Source organism: Artibeus jamaicensis, unplaced genomic scaffold, assembly GCF_021234435.1.
Source record: "Artibeus jamaicensis isolate MK-2021 breed Jamaican fruit bat unplaced genomic scaffold, CSHL_Jam_final contig_373, whole genome shotgun sequence".
NCBI lineage: Eukaryota > Metazoa > Chordata > Mammalia > Chiroptera > Phyllostomidae > Artibeus > Artibeus jamaicensis.
The window spans coordinates 4,706,524-4,725,491 of NW_026521807.1; the positions used below are offsets into that span (position 1 = coordinate 4,706,524).

The 18,968-nt window shown below is 39.2% G+C and overlaps 1 protein-coding gene across 3 annotated transcripts in view; it reads left to right on the forward strand.

Annotated features, from left to right (window-relative positions):
* The window catches only part of MSH3 (mutS homolog 3), a 139,305-nt gene that overhangs the window by 28,470 nt on the left and 91,867 nt on the right, over positions 1-18,968 (forward strand). For all 3 annotated transcript variants that reach the window (XM_037159290.2, XM_037159293.2, XM_037159291.2), the window contains exons 9-10: positions 13,798-13,907; positions 16,827-16,941. In XM_037159290.2, coding sequence (XP_037015185.2) covers positions 13,798-13,907; positions 16,827-16,941 — 225 coding nt within the window. The remainder of the gene's footprint in view (positions 1-13,797; positions 13,908-16,826; positions 16,942-18,968) is intronic.

Genomic DNA, 18,968 nt, shown 5'->3' on the forward strand with positions numbered 1-18,968 from the left:
GAGTAATATGGGTTTTTTTTTCTGTCTGACAATCCCGCACACACACAGAATCACACACAGGTGGAAATACAACCGGCCACGGTGGGGCTCCGTCTGCCTGACATCTTGTGTTCAACGTGCTCAGTCGGCACACAAGACTCGTGGCCATTCTGTTAGTGCAGTTTCATACCATGTGGGGATGCTTCATTTAAGGGAGGGCCTAGAGGGACAGGTAACGCGTAACTGGCCAGGTGTTGGGAAAACACATTCCATAGTGAGGGAAAAGTTTAAACAAAGATGAAGTGAGAATCTGTGAAAAACAGTTAATGAAACTCTTACTATATACCACGTATAGTCTGTGACTATTACTCATTTTAACTCAGGTAGTCTTCATATCAACTCTTTGAAGTGGTTGCTATTATTATATGGGAACTACTGTGTAATTTCTAAATTATAAATTTTTATAAATGAGGAAACAGGCATAGATGGTCGAGTAGCATGTATTTGTGTGTGTATCTATCAATCTGTTATTTGTCTTTCTTTCTCTCTGTATCTCTGGTAGGCAGAGTGGTAGTCCTCCAAAGATACCCGAGTCACAGTCCCTGGAGCCAGTAAATAGGTTAAATGGGAAAGGAATTACAGTGGCTACTCAGGTGACTTTGAGATAGGGAGAGTCCCCTGATTAATCCAGGTGGGTCTAATTAATCATAAGAGTCTTTTAAATGTGGGAGATGAGGAGGAAGAGGAGGTCATAATGATGCTGTGATGCAGTGTTTGGTCCACCAACTGCCTCTGAAGATGGAGGGAGAAGCCGTGAGCCAAGGAATGTAGACTTCCTCTAGAAGCGGGAGAGGCAGGGGACCGGATTCCCCCCTGGGGCTTCTAGAAAGGGACACCCTCCGGCTGACACCTGGAGTTTAGCCTGGTGAGGCCCTTGCTGGAGTTCTGATCTACAGAACTGTAAGATAATACATGAGTGTTGTTTTAAACCAGGAAATTTATAGTTATTTGTAATGTTGATGAAGAGTAATGCGCTATCAATATGTGCTGGTATGGGCAATGATGTAAAATCGTTTTCTTAAGGTGGATTGTGGCTTCAAAGAACTTTTTGCTAATCAATGAGTATTTACTGGAATTAGGTCAGACCACTGCCTCTCTTCCTTGGATGTCCAGTTTCTTCTGACTCCTTTTCAACACTAGCTGAAAATTGACAGGTGTTTAATACTATGTAAGTAGACATTACTTTTGTTGCAAATAGGGGTTAAAGTACTAGTTGTGGTTTTGACTGAAATGTTGGGGATTTGGAAGTAGTTGATGAAGTGGTTATTGCCCCTTTTAAGTCTGAGCAATTCTTAGTTGCGAAGTCAGGGTATCATTTATGTATGAATTACCATATAGGTAAATATACTTTACAGTCTTTTATGTAACTCTTAACTGTCAGCCCCCGCATATCGCAGAGTTTACTTGTGGGTGATCAAATTAAGACAAGAGATTGCCCACCCATGCAGAACAAAATCTATTTCTTCTACTTGCCAGAGAACAGTGGGAACTGCCTGGCCTGCAGGTTGATTGTCATATTCTGCCTCCTTCCCACCTACTTATTGCTACAGAGACACAGAACTTAGCCTCATCACATTCTGTCTCTTTCCCTGTGCTGCAGAGAAAAGGGCTTCCTTAGATTATTTCTAAGGCTCTGGGCTTCTAGGAGAGAAGCCGCCGTCTTGCTTCCTGGTTGCATGTTTACTTCCACTTTATCTTTTCTTCTGTACTAACAATGCATAGATTTTACTTCAGGGATGTGTGTGCTTTATTCACTCCTGCCATTGTCTTAGTAAAATACTACCTTTGTCAAAGTGCTGATATAGTACTTTGCTCTGCAAACACATAGATATGAAGACTGATGTATTAAAAAACTACAATTCCAAGTGAAACATCGGCTCAGTGTGGAAACAGTGCAGAAATTCAATAGTTCCCTGGGGCTGTGGTGATGTGAGGTGTTTATTGGGTGTTTTTCTTCTAACCTCAAAAGTGGAAAAACTTATGTTTGGTGCTGCCTGTTCTCCAGGTGCTTAGTGAGTGCATCTTCATCTTCCAGAATTCTCTTTGTGGCTTAGGGTAGCTGTATGATTTTGCTGCTTTTGCTCTTAGAGGTTCATAGCAATGCTATTTACAAAGGTGAAGTGCTGGAAACAGCCTAAGTGCCGGTCAGCAAATGAATGGATCAAAAAATTGCGGTACACTTACACAGTGGAATACTACACAGCAGAAAGAAAAAAAGGAACTTCTACCTTTTGCAACAACATGGAACTGGAGAATATTATGCTAAGTGAAATAATCCAGTTGGTAAAAGACAAATATCATATGATCCGATTTGAAAGAGGAATCCAATGAACATAATAAACTAATGAGCAAAATAGAACCAGAGGCATGGGAACATGGAACAGACTGACAGCGGCCAGAGGGGAGAGGGAAGGGGATGATGGTGGAAAGAAGGGGAGGGAGTAGTCAGAGAACATGTATGAATAACCCACGGACATAGTGCGGGGACTGACTGTGGGGGTGGGGGTGGGGGTGGGCTGGGCAGAGGAGGGCCAAGGGGGGAAAGTTGGGGCAACTTTAATAACAGAGTAACAATTAAAAAAGACAAAAAATAAAATCAGCCATAATCAGAATGTTTACATTCTTGAAATTGGCAGATATTACAGTATCTCAGCATTTTCCCCAATCCTCCTGGTATTCTAGTAATTTGTTTATAAACATCTCCAAATAGCTGTTGTTTTAGTACATGGTGCATTAGTTTGCTAGGACTGCTGTAACAAAGTACTGTAGCTGAAAAACCGTAGCTTAAGATATTTATTGTTTCCTAGTTGTGGACACCGGAAGTCCAAAGTTAAGGTGTCAGCAGAGTTGGTTCCTCGTATGGGCTCTGTGGGAGGGCCTTTCTCCTTGACTCATAGATAACCATCATCTTCCTTCTTCATGTGTCTCTGTGTCCAAATTTCACCTTAGGGACACCAGTCAGGTTGGACTAGGGCTCACCCTAATCACCCCACTTTAACTTGATTGCCTCTCTAAAGACCTTATCTCCTAATATACTGGGGGTTAGGACTTCCACATGTGAATTTTAGGAGGACGTAATTCAACCCATTTGAACACCATTCAGTTTCTCTCTTTTTCATTCATCCTTGTGCTGCTTGAATAGTGAAGACTTGTTGACTTGAATTGTGGAGGAAACACCAGTTAGTTGGTGTATTATTTTTAATTTATTGTACTGTGAATTCAAGCTAGTCAGTTTGTTGATTTTTTTTGAAGCAGCTCTTTCTTGGGATAATATTCGAATTAGTATTCACAGAGAAAAATATTGGGAAGAGTAGTCTTTTTAAGGTTGTCTGAGGCAGGCATGAGCTTGTTAATGAACTCAAAAGGCGCATGATTTGAGTGAAATGGTCTTGATTTTGTGTCTGTTGCCACGAAAATGCTTTTAATCATGCATGAGAAAAATGTCTGAGATGCATTTCTACTTACCTGATGATATTTTAATGCTGATTGGTGTCTTCAGGATTACATAAGTTTCTGGCATTCTCAGAAAAGTAGGGCTTCTTTTTTCTTTTTCTTTTTTCCTCAAAGGCAAATATAATGGTAGATAATACTTTTATAGTTGCACAATTGAGAAAAAATTCATCCACAGGAAGCATAAATTATTTTTAAAAATTTACCTTGTGTTAGGGTGATTGTATAAATTATATGGCAGATATCCAAAGTTTTATTTTTTATTAACTTTACTCAAGTATGATTTATATGCAGTAAAATTTACATATAGATGAGTTAATTAATTTTGACAAATATATACATCAATGAACCATCCACCCCCACCGCCAATTAAGAAGAACATGTCTGTCTTCCAAGAAAGTTCCCTGTGCCTCTTTGCAAATAGTGATTTGATTTTTCACTATAGGGTATTTTCTTTCTTTTTTAAAAATTTTTTAATTTATTTTATTGATTATGCCATTACAGTTGTTCTATTGCCCCCCTCATTCCCCTCCACCCTGCACCTCCCAGGGTATTTTTGACTATTTCAGAATTTTACATACATGGAATCATATTATAATAGGTACTGTTTGGGGGCCAGCTCATTTCAGCATAGTGCTTGTGAAATTTGTCCATGTTGTTGAGTATATCTGTGCTTTATTCCTTTCTGTTGTTCAGCAATATCGCATTCTATGATTATGCCAAAACTTGTTCATCCATTCATTTGCTGAACATTTGGGTTTTTGGCTATTTTCAGTAAAGTTGCTAAGAACATTTGTGTACTAGTCTTTTTATGGCATATGTTTTTATTTTGGGTAAATAAGAGTCAATTTTTGGGCTGTATGGATAAGTATGTATTTAATTGTATAAGAGTGGGCCAAACTAAGTTTGTCAAAAGCAGTGCCTCAATTACAAGCTCCCACCAGCAGGGTAGGAGAGTTGCAGTTGCTCACTTCTTTGATGACTCTTGGTATTGCCAGTCTTTTAAATTTAGCCATTATAGTGTGAAGTGGTGTCTTGTTTTGGTTTTTAACTTGGTTTTCCTGATAACCAGTGATATATTTAAGTGCTTATTGGTTAGTCCTATATGTTTTTTTGCCCATTTAAAAATTGGGTTCCTTATGTGATTATTAAACTGTAAGAATTCTTTCTAGATGCTAAATAAAAATCCACTGTCAGATACATGTATTGTGAATATTTTCCTCCACGCTGTGGCTTGACTTTTAATGTTCTTGATGATCTTGGAAGGACAGAAGGTTTTAGTTTTGATGGAAGTCAAATTTATCAGTTTCTTCATTTTCTGTTAGTGCTTTTTTGTGTTCTAAGAAATCTTTGCCTACTTCAAGGTCATGAAGATTTTCTTTTATGTTTTCTTCTAGAAGTTTAATAGTTTCAGCTTTTACTTTTAACTCTGTTAAATATTTTTATCTCATTTTTGGGCTAAGTATGAGAGTTGGGGTTGAAGTTCATTTTTTTCCTTTGTGTAGTATTAGCTTTTCTATATATTTTGTTTTCTCATCTTTCGAGACTACTATTTAAGTGACCATTGAGTAACTCCTTTTGTTTCTGCTCATGAAATGAAAATGCTTGGTGTCCATTTAAAGTCATTTCAAGCATCAGAAGTAGGTGAGGTGGTATTTTGAGGAGGAACTGTGGTTTCTGAAACCACACATTAGATTTTCCCTACCTTCATCCTGTTACCCTGGAGTGAAAAAGGTGCTGTTATTATGTTAGAAATTGTAAAGATTGTTTTAGAGATGTACCTTGGTAACTACTGAGATGATTCGTTACTGCTGACATTTGTGCTCATCCCACCCAGATACTTTTATTCTAAAGCTCTCTCCCCCTTGTCTCTTTCCTTTTGAGCACATGACTACTCTCATCTCTCATTCTACAGTAGCAATAATAATAATAATAATAATAATAACAGCAAAGCTAACACTATATATATTTTAGGCACTGTTCTAAGGTTTTTGTATTTATTGACTAACTGAATCTTCACAAACACACTGTGAGGGATCTGCTGTTCTTTTGATACAGACTTTATAGATGAGGAAACTGAGGTACAGAGAAGCTGAGTCTAGGGTTAGACAGCTAGTAAGTTGCAGAATTGGGATTTGGCCCAAACTTCCTGGCTCTGAAGCATATGCTGTTGACCACTATGTTACACAGTCTCTCAGGAAAAACACACAAGAAAGCAACCATTCCCTTCCCTCCCCTCACTTCTGCTTCTGGATTTCAAAAGAAGTAACGTTTTACAGCATAGTTGACATTTGGTTAATATTTCATGAAATTTTCATTCCTTTGTAATGCATGTTACAGTTTGTGTTTCTGTCTCTGGCAGTAAAGTTTCTGACCAAAAAAAAAATGTGTGCTTAAAACAAAGTAGCTTTATTTCTAAAGGTATTACTTTACAAACCGCAGTCCCACGTGTCCAGCAGAAAGCACAGGCTGTCCGAGCACCCGGTCATTCTTCTGGGAAAGGGTCTGAGAGGAGGTGAGTCTTGGCCCACTTGTTAAAGAAGAGTGTGCACACAGGGCTGGGGGCATGTTATGTGCAGGTGGGTGGTAATAAGACTCAGGATTGCAAGGGGCTGAAACATTAAAAAGGATGGAAGATGGAAGTTTTAAAATACTGTCACAAGGGAGCTCTACCTTAGAGAGGATTTCCAGGGTCAGGGAAGAAGAGCCGGCAGGCCATGGCTATAGACAGACACGACTGTCCTGTTTAGGTCCTAGGGCTTCGTGCCCCCATTTCCTCCCCTCCATGCTTTCCCTTTGGTTTCCCAAGTTTGAGTGCTCTTAGTATTCCTGACCTCCTTGCAGATGGAAGTATTTTTCTGTCCAGTTTGCAAGACAGATTAGAAAGTTTTTTTGATGAGCTTAACTTTAAAAGAGTAACAACTACTGTAGAAAAAAAAGTAAGATCAAAGTTTGGAAAAAGCTGGAGAAAGGTTTAGAAAGACTTGAATTTACCTAGTATAGACTGTTTCTTTTTTCTTTCTTTTTTTTTTTTTAAGAGAGAGTAGAAAGGAGAGAGGATAAAGGAGAGAAACATTGATTTGTCATTCCACTTGTTGATGCTTTCATTGGTTGATTCTTGTATGTGCCCTGACCTGGGATCGAACCCACGACCTTGACATATTGGGAAGACACTCTAACCAATGGAGCTGCCCAGCCGAGGCCAGACTTCTTATATGAAGATAATACCTCCCATCTCTCATAGGCTTTTGAACAACACAGTGCATGCCTGATTACTTCCTGGGCTTCAGGGCTCGGAGGCCCCATGGAGTTCACACAGTGAGTGAAGAAATTCTCATTCTTCCCTCTTGCTTGTCCTCTGCGGGTAGGTCCTGGTGTGTTTCTTTACCTCAGCCCGTTTTAATTCTGCAGGGGCTTGGCCCTGAATTTGCTTTTAATTTCTTGTTTCCAGTGGTAACTTGGCTAAGGTCCCCTTCATCTCTGCTTGGTGGCGAGGGTTGGGAGAGGGTCCCTCCTGGTCTCCAGAATCTCTGACTTGTATTTTTACTGCCTGTTGCTTTGGTTTGAAGCAGATTGACTCTCTGAAATCTGACTTTGGGTTTCCTCACCTTAGTTCACTGTTGGCCATGTGGACTTAAGTAGAGGTTACCATGTTTCTAAGTGATTATGTCCACTTCTTTCTTTGGACATCAGAAGACACCTTTTTCTTTTTTAAAACCCCATACTGTCTAGTTGACTATTTTAAAGGTGAAGATGAACACACTGACTCAGGTAAGTGAGAAGCTAGAAGGTAGGTTAGCGTTGGGTGTGGCTGGATTTCGGGGTTCTTCTTTGTCCCTCCTCCTGGGGTTTGTCTTCCTCTCTTGCTCCACAAGGTGGCAGGATGGCTCCAGTCATTCCGTCCCCAGACTTCAGCCTCCCACGTTCAAGTACAGGATCAATGTCTCCTAGGAACTCCTCCTGCACAAGTCCTATAACTTATTCTTTCCTTTTCTTTCTCTTGTTCTTTTTAATGAGAAATTGTAATTTTTCACTAAATTCCAGTGGTTTAAAAATCTAAAAGTATTTTTAAAGGACAGTAAAAGTTTTTCATCCCATGAGCCCTGTTTGTCATAAAGGGCCTTTTTTGTCTTGTCTAGTGCTTTTTGTCTTCAATTCTATCTTGCCTGATAATAAAATCTTTTCCCATGTTTTCTTTTTATGTATTTGCATTTGCCTACCGTATCCAGTATCTATCTGGGCAAATTTTTTTCAGCCAAACTTTTATTGTATTTTTAACCTTCTAGAATTTAAGTTGTGGTCCTATGTGTAGCATAGAGGTCCCCCCCCCCCCTTATAATCCAATGTGAAGTTAATTTTCTTTTAATGGGCAAGTTTAGCAAATTTACATTTGTCAGTATGGCAGATAGATTTGATATTAGCACACACATATCAGTTTGTTTTATTTTCTATTTTCATATCTTTTAAAGAATCTGCCCTGGCTTGTGTGGCTCAGTGGATTAAGCACTGGACTGTGAACCAAACGGTCATGGTTCGATTCCTAGTCAGGACACATGCCTGGGTTGCAGGCCAGGTTCCCAGTAGGGGGTGCTCAAGAGGCAACTACACACTGATGTTTCTTCCCTCTCCTCCCTCCTTTCCCCTCTCTCTAATAAATAAATAAATAAAATCCAAAAAAAAGAAAAAAGAATCTTGCACTATGTGGTCTATTTTCCTTGCTACTTTTATGGGGTTATTCTGATATTTTTGTTCTAGTGGCTGTCTTTGATAATTATAATTTCATGTAAGGCCCTCAGTCTTGTAAGAAAGTACTGAGAGTTCCCTAATGTAAGCAGTGATAACATTAATTTCATATTGATTCTAAAATAGAGACACTGTAACTATGTTACATTGTCTTTTATTCGATCTAAACCTCTCTTTCATTCTGTCCTCAAAGGAGAGACTTAATCAGTCATCCAGGAAGCTTGGAACTCAGTCAGTATTGTTACTCTCAGTAAGTGTACTGTCAGAAGAGGCCTTGTGAGTTTTCCTAGAGTAGATTGTCAGCCTTTAACAAGGCTCTCTTTGTCTATAAAAATGATAGTTTCTAAGGTTGACATAGATCATAAAATTGGTAAGTTGCCATTTGTTTGGTCACAGTTGAATGTTACTTCACAGTCTTTGTAGGTGGTCTGTTATTCAACACCAGAGAGTCGTCAGGTTGACATTAAAAGATATTATTGGGTCTGCAGTCCTTCCCCCCACCTTTATTTTTTTTAGTGTGGGCTGCACACGTGTTGAGAGTTTTATCACCATTTTATTTTCAAAAACAATACATTTGGCAACAGAGAGGCATGTTACATATAAAAAGAATTTTTAAAAATTAGAAATCTTATTGTAAAACACTCTGGCTTGGCATATTTCATGTAATGACTGAGACTCACATCCTGATGTTAGTCCCCCCCAGAAGGGGGTCGCCGCCATGGCGCAGGGAGGAGCAGACAGCCTCTGTAGAGGGTGGGAAGCGGAAGGGGTTTCCGTCCATAATATCGCAGACCCAGGTCAAGTATACTTGAGTAACTCCATAGAGGACTTAAAATTTTTTTTTGGTGAAAACATATTTACTGCTCTTCTCTAATAGAGCAGCCAAAACATACACTATCGGTAGATGGGATTTACATTTCTACTTTGTATTCTGTCCTCGGGTGGCTGCCAGTGTTGTTGATGTAGACTAGCGTTTTCAGTCTGCAGTTCCCCTGTGAGCCACCCCTGCTGGCCCCTAGCTTCCTGCTGAGTCCAGATTGAACACATTTGCAGTGTGGGATCTGTGCTCCTATTGCGTGTTGCATGTGATTCTGATGTGGGTATTCTGTAGACGCCAGTTTGAAGAAATCAAGTGAGCAGATCTGTGTTGTATTTTTTTTGTAATTGACTTTTGCTTTTTAATTTTTAAGTATATTTTATTGATTATGCTGTTACAGTTGTCCCAGTTTTTTCCTCCTCTTTATTCCCCTCCTCCCTGTATCCCCTCCTCCTCCAGTATTGCCCAGCTTAGTACGTGTCCATGGGTTTTACATATAAGTTCTTTGGCTTCTCCATTTCCTGTAGTATTCTTAACCTCACCCTGTCTATTTTTTGCCTACTATTATGCTTCTTATTCCCTATACTTTTTACCCCATTCTCCCTTCTTCTTCTCCCCACTATTAACTCTCCCCATGATCTCCATTTCTGTGAATCTGTTCCTGTTCTAGTTGTTTGCATAGTTTTTGTTTTTATTTTTAGTTCATTTGTTAATACTTGTGACTTTGTTGTCATTTTACTGTTCATCATTTTGATCATCTTCTTTTTCTTAGAAAGTCCCTTTAACATTTCATATAAAAAGGGCTTGGTGATGATGAACTCCCTTAACTTGACCTTATCTGGGAAGCACTTTGTTTGCCCTTCCATTCTAAAGGATAACTTTGTTGGATAGAGCAATCTTGGATGTAGGTCCTTGCCTTTCATGACTTTGAATACTTCTTTCCAGCCCCTTCTTGCCTGCAAGGTTTCTTTTCAGAAATCAGCTGATCGTCTTAGGGGAACTCCTCTGTAGATAACTCTCCTTTTGCTGCTTTTAAGACTTCTCTCCTTACCTCTTATTTTGGGTAATGTAATTAGGATGTACCTTGGTGTGTGCTTCCTTGGGTCCAAGTTTTTTGGGACTCTCTGAGCTTCCTGGACTTCCTGGAAGTCTATTTTCTTTTTCACATTGGGGAAATTCTTCATGTTTTCAAATAAGTTTTCAACTTCTTGCTGTTGTTCTTCTCCTTCTGGCACCCCTATGATTCAGATGTAGGAATGTTTAAAGTTGTCCTGGAGGTTCCTAAGCCTCTCCTCATTTTTTTGAATTCTTGTTTCTTCATTCTGTTCTGATTGAATTTTTATGTCTTCCTTCTGCTTCAAATTGTTGATCTGAGTCTCAGTTTCCTTCCCTTCACTCTTGGTTCCCAATATATTTTTCTTTATTTCACTTTGCATAGCCTTCACTTTTTCTTGTGTTTTGTGACCATACTTGACCATTTCTGTGAGCATTCTGATTACCACTGTTTTGAAGTCTGCATCTGATAGGTTGGCTATCTCTTCATTGCTTAGTTCTATTTTTGGAGTTTTAATATTTTCTTTCATTTGGGCCATATTTCTTTGTCTCAGCATGCCTTGTAGGTAGTAAGGGTGGAGCCTTAGGTATTTGCTGGGGTAGGGCAACCCATGTTGCTGCACTGAGGCACTGTCTGTGGGGGAGGGGTCTGAGAGGGAACACTGCTGTGGGCTTAGGTCTCTGCTGGCTTCCAGTCACTTCTCTTGCTACCCACAAGCAGATTGGGCCCTTTTGGTGCTTCTTCCTGGGTGGGTGGGTTTGTGGATGTTCTAGGACCCTGTGGGTCTCTCCAACCAACTTTCCTGTAAGGCTGGGAGTTTCTCTTACCTTCACAGCCCCCACAGGTTTTTATAGCCAGAGGTTTGAGGCTTTCTTTTCCTGTGCTGGAACCCTGGGTTGCATGGTCTGTCTGGCTCCCCAGCTGCCCAGGTGTTCCTCCCAGTTTGTCCGCATGCAAGTGTGGAACCCCTGGTCCTCCAGCAGCTGCCTTGCTGTGCATCCTCTCCAGCCCGGCTGCCCATTGCTGCCCTTCCTATCGGCCTGGATGAGTGTTTGGTTGTCAGACTTCCATACAGTTCGATTTTCTGGTAGTTGTGTTTACATTTTGTTTTTAAATTTGTTGTTGTCATTCTTTTGGTTGTGCGAGGAGGTGCAGTGTATCTACCTACACTTCCATCTTGGCAGGAAGTCATGGCCAGTCTGTGTTTAATGTAGAAATTTACTAAAATCTAGTTTGACAAAATTCTGGTTGGATATGACTCATTATGCATACAAGTGTTTCAACTTTCCTAAATTTAAGAAATCCAGGAAAACACAGATGTGAGATTTCAACTACAACTGGTCTGTGAAAAAAATTTTGCATGAGGGTGTTCAATGTACAAATTGCAGAATGATGAATTTAACACTATTGTAATACTTCCATGAAAGCCTCAAGGATAACTGACAAATCCATTTTTATTTAATGGGTTTCTAAATCCTTATCTGCTTATCAAACAAAACGTTAATTAGAATAGTAATTGAGTTACCAGCTGCCTCTTCTGTTCACTCTTGGAACTTGTACAAAAATACTGTAGAGCACATGTAAGGTCATTCATTGCTTTTTGGTTTGCTAAATAATAACTTTGCTGCAGGCTTTGTAAAGTCCAGGTATTAAGGGAGTCCATGGGAAGATAAACATTGATAAGAGATTTGCTGTAGTTGCGCTGACACTGTCTCTCCGGTGGATTAAGATGGGAAGATTCTTCCTCAGCACCACAGGTGGGAGAAAAATTCTCCCCTGAGGAATCTTCTAGAATCCGCCCCTGTCTGCCCGGTTTTGTAGTAGAACAGAGAAAGCCTTTGGAGCTTAGTATGCTGGCTCAGAGTTCCTGGAAAAAATTAAAAAGTGAAGAAATCAATTTATAGCTTTATTTGAGCAACACGGAGCATCATGACAAGGGTATTATATCCCGGGAAAGCAGGAATTGTTCAGCATCAGAAAATATGAAGAGTATGTTAAGAAATTAAGTGAGAGGAACCACATCATCATTTTAACACATGTAGACAGAGCATTAGGTAAGATTCAGTAATCCTTTATGCTAAAATTTTACTTTTTGCCCAAACTGGGAAGCTTACCAAACCTTAGACTAATAAGTCATTCCAAAACCTGCAGCAAACATTATATTTAGGAGTTGAAACTTTAGAAGCATTGCAGTTAGTGTCAGTGCGAAGACAGAGGATGCCTGTTGGCCTTAACGTTTGTCCAGCACAGCCCTGAACGTCTTACCAGCAGTGTAACGAGGAGGGACAGAGCAGTGAAGAATCGAAACTGTAAAGGAGAGACAACAATTGTTTTTAACAAATGGTGCCAAAAAAATCAAATAGTGTTCAGCAAAGTTGCTATATATAACAATTGGTAGGCCCATGCACACCAACGGTAATACTTCAGTAACTATAAGTAAAAGTTTCCGTTACAGTAGTAGAGTGGGAAAAAGCAGGTTTACAGCTCTGAGTGTATGAAACGGTTTATTCTTATATTATTACTTATTTGTTAATTATTGTTTTATTATCATCAACCTACTTTTGCCCACCCCTGTATATCTAAGAGTGAGTACAACCAGTTACATAAAACATGAAGAAAATGATGGAACATTATTGCTGGATATACAAGACACAAATAGATAAATTATGTTTTCTTTTTTTCCTTTTTTAAAAATTGTTGTTCAAGTACAGTTTTCTGCCTTTTCCCCCCACCCCTCTCCACCACCCCAAGCACTCCCTGCCTCCCTCCCCCCTTTCCACCTCCCCCCGTTGTCCTTATAAAGGACATCTACATGTCCTTTATACATTATGCTTTCTTTAATAGTGGGATGTTATACATCTGTAATGTTTTATTTTTGTTTTTAGATGTTTTAAAGCAGCATGTGACAGAATGTTAACACCAAGTGAATATCCAATAATAAAGAAATGGTTGTAATAGCATGTAAAAGTTAGGTCTTTTACATACTAAGAAGTATTTTTCAGTTATTAAAAAATGAATTGTAGTTAGGTTACTTTATGTGGAGGGATTTCCAAGAGTTATTGCTTAGTGAAGGAAACAAGATACAGAAAAGTTTGTAAAATGTGATCCTATTTTTATGAAACAATAACATGTATGAGTATGTTCATACATGAGAAAAAACACATTTTATCTATATTTATGTAAAATTTTAAAAAGATGATTGAACCACTTTAAATAAAGAGTGAGAGCTGACTAAGGGGAATTGACTGTGTTTGACTGGAGGCTGTGGTGTGAGAGGAGTTAGCAAAACGCTCGCCCGACGTGGACGTCAGCCCGACTTCAGAGAAAGGATTCCTGGTGTGTATTCTGCTGTGGGAGGATTTAAACAAATGATGCAATTAAATTGCAGTGACGCTTTCCTATTTTTCTCTCTTTTGTATTTATTAAAATAATTGACCTTTATTTCAGTGAATTCTTGATGGTAATATATGTAAAGTACTCACAGTGTGCTAGCTGGTATAAAATACCAGTTGTGAAAGTAATAATTGTAATTTATGAAATGGAACTTTTCAACAGGGAAACTTGAGATTTTTTTTTTTTTTAACTTGGGAGAGAACAAGGAATGACTATATTTTTTGGTTAAGCCAAGGCCTAAATACAGACAGTTCAAGATTATGGAAAATTATTGTTGAAATTTTCACTTTTTTTCTTTCAGTGTGCGAGACGACAGAATTCGAGTAGAAAGGATGGATAACATGTATTTTGAATACAGCCATGCGTTCCAGGTGGTCACAGAGTTTTATGCAAAAGATGTTGACGTCAAAGGTAAATATTATATACATGTTAGCCTAAGTCCTCAAATTTAACTGAATTGAGGTTTGGATAAAGGTGCAAGCTTAACTTTCAATTTAATGAAAACTAAATAGTTACCAATGCATAACTGGCTGAAAGAGAGGGAAGGGTTTATTGTTCTTGCACTTGTCAAAAATAGTTCTTCCTTTGTAGTTATGACCGCTTAGTAATTTGATATTTTTGACATATTCATTGGAGTGTAAGGAGATACTTACCAACTTTCCTTCTTGTTTCTCCTGAAAGATGATCCATGATTTGCCTTGTAATTTTATAGGGCGTTTGAATACATCTCTTCATGAAGGGTAGCACTTCACAAGGTTGATTACCAGCATTTAAATACCAGAACATCAAAGACAAGGTCCTAATATGTTAGGTAACCATTATGTGCCTAATTCACGTTTCTTGCATCAGGTATCAGTGCCTGCTTTGGTCTGTACCCCTCATGCCTGCCAGGCCCACTAACGTTCAGGTCCATTTTTATCTCTTGTCACATGCTGCAGCTTTCACCATGAGACCGTAGACAGAACAGCTCCGCCCCAGGCATCGATGTCTTGTTAGCATTTCTCTCCCCTTCCCTTTTAATCTCATGGTGAGTTGGCCAAATTGAATTGAGGGTCTGAGCGTGTAACCCACTTATGACACCAGCCTGTGATATCACTGAGGGGTCATCCATCGTCTTATGCTCCGTGAAAGACAAGAGTAAGCCATAAGCCATGCTTGGCATCAGGTCACTTAGGATAGCAGACAGACAACCTGGCTTGCTGGCAGGGCACTTGTTCCCCTCTTAGTGGAAGTGGTCCTTAGCTGTCTTTGTAGTGGTTCACAGAGCCATTGGTGCTCGAGTTTCCCCCTGTGCCCGTGACAGCTCAGCTGCAAAGAAGGGAGACTCTCAGTGGGCAGGTGCGGGGTCTGTCTGGCTCAGAAGCCCGATGTTCCACAGGAACCCATTTCCCTTGCTGGGATTTCCACAAAAGATGTGACAAGTTCAAAGAGTGAGAGTACTCGGGGAAGGTCAGATTTCTGGAATCAGGTATTTATAGTTTCTCCTGGCTCACCTGTAGGTGCAGTTGACTGGTTTCTGGTCAGTTTTACCATGTGCAGTGCTACTTCGTAACTCACTGACATTTCGTCTCCATCGGGTTTCCTGGGAAACAGTGCTGGAAAGTTAAAAGAAGGTGAAATTCTCCGAAGAGGAGAAGGGGTTTAACTCTTTATTTACACCTTATTTTTATACAAAGTTATAGTTGAAATTAATAAGATATTTTGTAATACTGATTTGTATAGGATAGTTCATAATTTTTATTTCTAAAAGTAATAAATGCCTATTGCAAAAAAATTCAAAACGATTGTGTATACAGAAGAAAGTCAAAGTCCCCCCTCAAATTCTTATGAATTCTTTCATGTACAACTCCACATGTTTATTTATATATAAATATGTTTATATGTACATAAACATACATAATTATGTATATTTGTTTACTATAACTTGAATTTATTCTTTCAACTAATTTTTATTGACTACCAATTATGTGAGGCATTGTGCGTGCAGTAAGGAATAAAACAGACAAAAATTCCTGCTCTTTTGGAGTTTACATTCTAATGTGGGGGATGTATTGTACAATAAAGTAAGTGAGTGTGTTCGAAGCTGATACGTGCTAGGAAGAAAGTAAGGCAAGGAAGAGAGTGAACCTCTACTTTTTAAATTTTTAATTTAAGTTGGCATTCAATATGGTATTTGTGTTGGGTATACAGCATAGTAGTTAGACATTTATATAACTTACGACATGATCCTTCCAGTAAGTCTAGTATCCCCCTGACGCTATGTATAGTTATTACAGTTCTAGTGACTGTATTCTTTAAGCCGTACTTTACATCCCCGTGACTCTTCTGTAAGTGCCAATCTGGACTCCTTAGTCCCTGAGGGTGAACTTTTAAACAGGGTGGTGAAGGACGCTTCCCTGAGCAAATAGCCCTGGGACAGAGATGTGAGCGAAGATTGAGGGAGTTTGGGGAGAAAGCCGTGGGACGTGGGACGGGTGAGGGGCGGACGGGGGAAGGGACAGGGCTGGCAGAGACAGCAGGACTGTCTGTTTCTAAGGTGCCTCGAATGTTTAAGGAACAGCAAGGAGCCTGGGCGCTGGAACAAAGTAACTAACTAAGGGGGGGATGTTAAGAGGGGAGCTCGGGTAAAGAGGAGACGGAAGGCAAGTCGTGTGGGGCCTTATAGACGCAACAACTTGTGCTTTTTCCCTCAGTGAGTCGGAGAATGTTGGAGGATTTTTAAGCAGGATAGTCTAATGATTTGATGTACATTTTAAAAAGGATTCCTTGGGCCATTCTGTTAAAAATACCCTGTAGTGCACAGGGATGAGGCTGAGAGACCCAATGGAAAGCTGTTGCCATACCCCTGGTGAGAGTTGAGAATGGTACGACTTTCTTTTCCCTTACTCTGCAATACATTATGGACAGTTTTCAAATCAGTACAGATAGCGAAAAGTCATTCTTTCTAGTAGGTGAATAATGACCTGGACTTGACACAATTCACTTAACTTATTCTATTGACCTTCAGTTAGGTTTTCTCCAGTTTTTTAGTATTACGCAAGATTTTTCAGCCCACTTCCTTACTTACACATTTTTGACATGCATTTTGGAGTATGACTGGGTCAAAGGAGATGAGCCTTTTACATTTGGAAAAAGTTGCTCCATTGCTTTATACAAAGGGTTGTTCCACCACCGGACAAGGTCCTTCTCCCCACGCCCCAGGTGTTATAGTCATCTGCAGTTTTCCAGAGGGCAGTGTTAGGAGATACTGTCTAAACTGTTATTTTAATAACCTTTGTTTTTAGTAATGATGAGTAGTAATTCTAATGAGGGTATATATTGTTTTTTTAGGTTCTCAAAGTTTTTCTGGCATCATTAGCTTGGCAATGCCTGTGATTTGCTCTTTGGCTGCCGTAATAAAATACCTCAAAGAATTTAACTTGGAAAAGGTGCTTTCCAAACCCAAGTAAGTGATTCCTCAAATATTAAAAAGGGGCAGGCTTATTTATATTATCAACATCTCCTGGATTTGGTTAAGTACTACAATCAGAGGAGGTTACTTGCTATTGATAGAAGACTCTATTTGAGAGCAAGTATTGTACGAACTATGTGGTATTGTTGCTGTATAATATTAAAAATATTAATATAAAATATTGTTAGAACCCTTAAAATTCTGTCCTGTTGTATTTATGACAGCTATTTAATATAGTATAATTTTGACTACAAAATGACAATTTATTCTAAAGCACAGTTAATTGGCAAGTAGTAACAGAAGTAGAATTAAGAAGTGGTATTAATTTCACTTACGAAATTAATAAAATTCATAAAATTTCACTGCCTTTCTTATTCTTGGTTTGAGTTCTTATTTCCTAGTCCGTAAAGTTGGAGGCAAAGTGGACAGCTTCTAACATGGACAGCTTTTCAAAAGAGTGATTAACTTGATAGACTTCAGAGGATAAAAGCTAGTAAGCGACATTCTAGGAAAATAGTAGTTTAAAGAACAGTGGAATAAAAACAGGTAGGGAGATCATTTTCTTCCTTGCTATATATTCCACCTTCACCAACCCCTGGTCTTTGGCTCTGTATAGAATGAGCTCCCTCATACTGACCTGGATAAGTGAACTGCTTCCTGCCCTGCACAGGCGGGTGGACAGATTGGGGCTGTCTCAGTAAAATGGCAGAGCGTGAACTGCAGGACGAAGAGGTGGTGCTGGGTGGAGGTTGTCGGAGAGAGTGAGAGGGAGGCCCACTGGGAATCTTTGTGATGTCTTTTTTTTGGATGTACTAGTATGTGGTATTAAAGATAAAACAGAATATCACTTCTCTGGAAGTAGTTTTGTCCCGGTTAAAAGCAGCCTACATGTCCATCTCCAGGAGAGTGGGTTCGTTGTATTACGCTCATGTTATACAGCAATGAAAATGAATGGACTAGAGTTACATTTGTCAATATTAAAAAATTTCATTAGTATTATGTTGATCCAAAAATCAAATTGCACAAGGACACAGAACACAGATCATTATGTGACGGTAGCAACACATGAGGCAGTATGAACACATGAAAGCATTCATATATTGAGAAGGTATAAAGACATGCATGGGAATAAGCAACAACAAATTCAGAAGATGGGGTGGAGGAGAAACCATGAAGGTGGGTGGGGCAGATGACGCAGGGAAGTTCTGCTTGATGTTTATCTTTTAATCTCGTTACTACATTAATCTACATCTGATTTAGTATGGCTGAAATGTTTTATTAAAAAAGGTAGCAGCCTGGCATTATACCTCATAGATTCTACTTTAACATCCCAATAATAGAAAACATTGAGGAGATGCCTCTATAGAAAACATGGAGGTCGATTGTGTTTGATCCCCATAAGGGAAGGATGACCAGCTACCCACCATTTAACTTGTGCGTGATAGTCCTGCCTCTGAGTGAGGTAGAGCTGGTGACTAATAGCTCTCCCGTCACCAGCTGGGCACTGAAAAGATCACAGGGGGCACTTTGTGAAGTATATGATTATCTAAGCGCTATGCTGTACACCTGAAACTAATAAAAAGTAATATTGAATATGAACTGTAATTTTAAAAAATTAAAAGAAAATAAAAGCAAAAAAAGAGATTTGGTTTTGCAGGGAAAAAGATTCATTTCTATCCCTACATCACCCAGGAATGAAGTATTCATATTGAAATAAGAAAACTGACTTTTTCTAAAATCAGGTTCTCATGTGTTTAGAAGTAAATGAATTTGGATCTAAAAGCATTATTATGTTCTCTTCATGTGTAATTCAAAGGAAAAGTAATGCTAAACACTAAAATATAAAATGCTTATTTGTAGTGAAATTAAAATAGCTTATTTTAAAATCACCCAACTTGATAAATTGAGTGCAGTGGAACTTCTGTTTGGTGGTACTGTTGGGGATGATCAGGGAACGGGACCTGCTGGTGACTTAGTATGTGTCGCACCTGCCTGCTGGGTAACCCCCTCCTCTCATTTCC